The sequence below is a fragment of the Triticum dicoccoides genome, chromosome 1A (assembly GCF_002162155.2).
Source record: "Triticum dicoccoides isolate Atlit2015 ecotype Zavitan chromosome 1A, WEW_v2.0, whole genome shotgun sequence".
Lineage (NCBI taxonomy): Eukaryota > Viridiplantae > Streptophyta > Magnoliopsida > Poales > Poaceae > Triticum > Triticum dicoccoides.
In genome coordinates this window covers 476,672,245-476,676,896 of record NC_041380.1, presented here as the reverse complement: position 1 = coordinate 476,676,896, position 4,652 = coordinate 476,672,245, and the positions used below count along the sequence as shown (strand labels likewise).

The 4,652-nt window shown below is 52.1% G+C and overlaps 1 protein-coding gene across 1 annotated transcript in view; it reads left to right on the top strand.

The window, feature by feature from the left end:
* The window catches only part of LOC119280463 (potassium channel AKT2-like), a 6,508-nt gene extending 2,195 nt beyond the window's left edge, over positions 1-4,313 (top strand). Inside the window, exons 3-9 of the mRNA XM_037561301.1 lie at positions 1,152-1,310; positions 1,403-1,778; positions 1,859-2,416; positions 2,539-2,724; positions 2,834-2,909; positions 3,003-3,614; positions 3,749-4,313. Coding sequence (XP_037417198.1) covers positions 1,152-1,310; positions 1,403-1,778; positions 1,859-2,416; positions 2,539-2,724; positions 2,834-2,909; positions 3,003-3,614; positions 3,749-3,957 — 2,176 coding nt within the window. The 3' untranslated portion in view covers positions 3,958-4,313. The remainder of the gene's footprint in view (positions 1-1,151; positions 1,311-1,402; positions 1,779-1,858; positions 2,417-2,538; positions 2,725-2,833; positions 2,910-3,002; positions 3,615-3,748) is intronic.
* The last annotated feature ends 339 nt before the right edge of the window (positions 4,314-4,652 follow it).

The window sequence follows — 4,652 nt, the reverse complement described above, 5'->3', positions numbered from 1 at the left end:
AGCCCCCCTAGGAGTCTACATAGCTCTGTTGTTGCACTTTGTTAAGTCAGCACTGTCTCTTAGGTGTTATATGAAGGAAAGGTGCTCCCCTGGGGATCCAAGGGTCACGCCAAGTCCAAATAGATGAGCCATTGCCTATCCTCGAGACTAGTCTTTTCTTAATAGGTTGAAGTCCATGTCCAATCCCCTTCCACACCATTGAAGAATTGCCTGTAAATACCAATCAATAAGCTACCCCTTAGGATAGTATTTCGACTTAAGTAGGCGAGCACACAAACTTTCTGCCTTGTCCAGTAACCGCCATACTTGTTTGGGCAAGAGGGCTTGATTAAATGCTCTCATGTCTCTGAAGCCGAACCCTCCCTTTCGTTTCGGTAGGATAGGCTTGTCCCAAGCAACTAAGCCATTTTTCCTCTTTCATTTTCAACTCCCCACCAATATTGACGCATAATTCTAATAAAATTATCACACTGATATAAAAGTTTAAACACACTTATCACATAGGTGGGTATGGCCTGAGCTATCGACTTAAAAAGGATTTCCTTACTAGAAGATGCCATGTACCTTTCGTTCCAGTCTACAAGCGTTTTGCTAAGCCTGGACTGTACTGTTTGGAATCTTCCTTGGTTCATTCTGCCATCTACTTGGGATCAAATACTTGCTCGGTAATCTCCAAAATTCTCTTCACCTCTTGCATCACATGAAATCTTGACAACACGTACTAGCTAGGGAGATTTCACCAAATACCTTACGTGGCCAAACTTAGTCAAAATAAAGAACAGGCCAAGAAAAGGCAATTGACGAAAAGAAATTTGAGAACTAGAGATAGAACCTGATAATAATCAGTAAAGGACCCAAACCAAACCGTGTTATTATGAAGCTAGAAATTATGCAAAAGTGCAGAACACGGGCACTCTGTACCGCGACCCAAATGGACCACATCGTGTGATCGATCAAACAGTGGTAGCTCCTGTTCCTTTTTGGTGGATTGGAGATCCAAGATATGGCCACTAGCTTTACAGATCGGGACAGGGTCCACAAAGATACGTACACCTAAGCCCAAGCTTTCAGAATTCTGCTCTCTTCTGATAATCATGTATAATTGATTTGAAGATTATCTTCATTGCTGATGGATGTGCATGTATGCGTAGGTATCTGTCGACGTTCTTCATCATGGACGTGGCGTCGACGATCCCGTACCAGGGCATAGCCTACCTCGTCAACGGCGAGGTGAGGGAAGGCATGGTGTACAGCCTGCTCGGCCTGCTCCGACTCTGGCGTCTCAGGAAGGTGAAGCAGTTCTTCACAAGGTAATCAAGCAACAGCCATGCATGGACATTACTAGATCTTCAGAACTCGAAATCGATCGACAATGGCTGATCTGAACCGATTGTATCGTCAGGCTGGAGAAGGACATCAGGTTCAGCTACTTCTGGGTGCGCTGCGCGCGGCTCATCGCGGTGACGCTGTTCCTGGTGCACTGCGCCGGGTGCCTCTACTACCTGCTGGCGGACCGGTACCCGGACCGGGACAAGACGTGGATCGGCGCCGTGATCCCCAACTTCCGGCAGGAGAGCCTGTGGATCCGCTACATCTCCTCCATCTACTGGTCCATCACCACCATGACCACCGTCGGCTACGGCGACCTGCACGCCCAGAACAACCTCGAGATGATCTTCAACATCTTCTACATGCTCTTCAACCTCGGCCTCACCGCCTACCTCATCGGCAACATGACCAACCTCGTCGTCGAGGGCACCCGCCGCACCATGGAGTTCGTAAGTTCCACTTCTGAACCTCGATCGCCATTTTTTGTGAGTACATCTGTTGAGTTGAGTTCCTTTTGATTGGCTGGCAGCGGAACAGCATTCGCGCGGCGTCCAACTTCGTGTGCCGGAACCACCTGCCGCCGCGGCTGCAGCAGCAGATCCTGGCCTACATGTGCCTCAAGTTCAGGGCGGAGAGCCTGAACCAGCAGCAGCTCATGGACCAGCTGCCCAAGTCCATCTGCAAGAGCATCTGCGAGCACCTCTTCCTCCCCGTGGTCAAGGAGGTGTACCTCTTCAGGGGCATCTCCAGGGAGGCGCAGCTGCTGCTGGTCACCAAGACCAAGCCGGAGTACATACCGCCCAAGGAGGACGTGATCGTGCAGAACGAGGCGGCGGACGACGTGTACATCGTCGTGTCCGGCGAGGTGGAGATCATATACTTCAACGGCGAGCGGGAGGAGGTGATGGGAAAGCTGGGCACCATGGACATCTTCGGCGAGGTGAGCGCGCTGAGCGACCGCCCGCAGACCTTCACGTTCCGGACCAGGACGCTCAGCCAGCTGCTGCGGCTCAAGCAGGCCACGCTCAGGGAGGTCATGCAGAGCAAGCCCGACGACAGCGCCCTCATCGTCAGGAACTTCCTCAAGGTTGGTCGATGCATCTTACTATGTTGCTACTACATTTTTTGTTTGTGTGTCAGATGTGGCAAGAAAGATTGTGAGTCAGTAATGTGATTTGTTGGTTGAAAGAAATGGTGGTTGTGTTGCAGCATCAGATTGAGGTGCATGACATGAAGGAGCTGCTGGGCGAGAGCACCGGAGCGGGCGGCAGCGGCAACATCGTCCCGTGCAATCTGCTGACGGTCGCCGCCACGGGGAACGCTGGCTTCCTTGAGGACCTCCTCAAGGTCGGGATGGACCCCGACGTCGGTGACTCCAAGGGAAGAACCGCGCTGGTAAGTAGACAAACAACACACTATTTATCACATTTTCCCTCATTTTTACAGTGTGTGTGCTGATCTGCATGCATGCATGCCCTGTTCTTGGCAACGATGGCACTCACAGCACATCGCGGCGTCAAAGGGGTACGAGGGCTGCGTGCAGGCTCTGCTCATGCACGGGTGCAACATCAACATCAAAGGTACGTAATAGTAACAACAAACACAACACGTAGAATACATTTCAGTGCGACCAAGTTTGCTAACTATTCGCGACCGGTGTATGCAAACCGCAGACGCGCAGGGCACCACGGCGCTGTGGCACGCCATCGCGGCGAGGCACCATAAGGTGTTCAGCAACCTGTACCACGTCGCGCGCGTCTCGAACCCGCGCGCCGGCGGCGACCTCCTCTGCCTCGCCACGCGGCGCGGCGACGTCGACACGCTCCGCGAGCTCCTCAAGCACGGCCTGGACCTCGACTCCGAGGACCACGACGGCGCCACGGCGCTGCGCGTCGCGCTGTCCGAGGGCCAGGCGGACGTGGCCAGGTTCCTCGTCATGAACGGGGCCAGCGTGGACAAGGTCAGCCTTGACGACGACGACGGCTCCGCCCCGCGGCAGACCACGGTGTCGGCGGGCGAGCTGCGGGAGCTCGTGAAGATGCGGGAGGTCGGCCACCCGATCACCATCTACGACTCGCCGGCGAGCACCGTCACGGCCGCCAGCTCGTCGTCCGGGGAGCTTCGTCAGGGGAGGTTCCCAATCCCAGGCAGCACGAGACCGGACAGCACGCACTGGCCTCGGGTGAGCATCTACAAGGGCCATCCGTTCGTGAGAAACCACAGCTCCGAAGCCGGCAAGCTCATCAATCTTCCCGCCACGATGGAGGGGTTCAAAACCATCATCGGTAAGTATTCAGCCAGTAGCTGTGCGGATGCAACAGCGCACCATCAACTGGATGTTTCACCAAGTGAATGAATTTGTTGCAATGAAAAACGAGGAATTAGCATTTCAAACGTCTGTGTGTGTGTTTTCTTTCAGGAGAGAAGCTGAAAGTCGACGCGGAGAAGGCACTGATCCTGAACGGCGAAGGGGCGGAGATCGACTCGTTGGACGTGATCCGGGACAACGACAAGCTGTTCATAGTCACCGAAGAGCACATGAGGATGTTGGCGTCAATGGATTCCTCTGTTGCTTTATCGCACACATCGTCCGTAGGTTCAGCTGTTTCAGCAGCACATGCCATATAATTCTGATATGTGCTAGCTGCATTTTATTTTCTCTAGCCCTGAATAATCCAGTCATTCCCGTGGCAACGATTCAAGCAAGGTGACAACTGCCACGCGAGTGATTTGCGATGTTTCCCCTTATGCATGGACAATAGTCGATTGCAAATAGTGCCTCCGGCCCCAAAAAAAGGAGCACGGACAGTGCAGATGCATGGATGATGTACGTGGTCATTTTATCGAAGAAAATGGATGATGTAGACATGATCGGACATGGAAATCAGCCTTAAGTTGGCTTCACCCGCTTGTTTTGATCATGAGTCGGGACATTTCAGCTGCAAATTATGAACACATGCAACAATGTGGTTTGCCACTGAGCATTGTGTGTTCAGACTTTAGAGCTTAAGCATTTCAATTAGAGCCCTTTAGGATGCATGTTAAATTCACTGAGGAACTGTGGAACTTACGCGTTGAACATTCCAGTGTTTCCTTTCCCGCAAAAAAACGCTCCATGTTTTTTTTTTGCGAAACAAGGCAAACGGTTTGCCGTTTTCATTGATTAAGAAAGAATGATTAGACAATTTTTTTGCAAAGCGGGGTACAAAAAACTACTCTAGCGGCATTACATTACTCAAATGTATGGCACCGACAAGGGCCCAAAACCGAGCCTCCTCCTTTATCCTCGCAAAGACAATCATCACCATAACGGCGGAGTTATG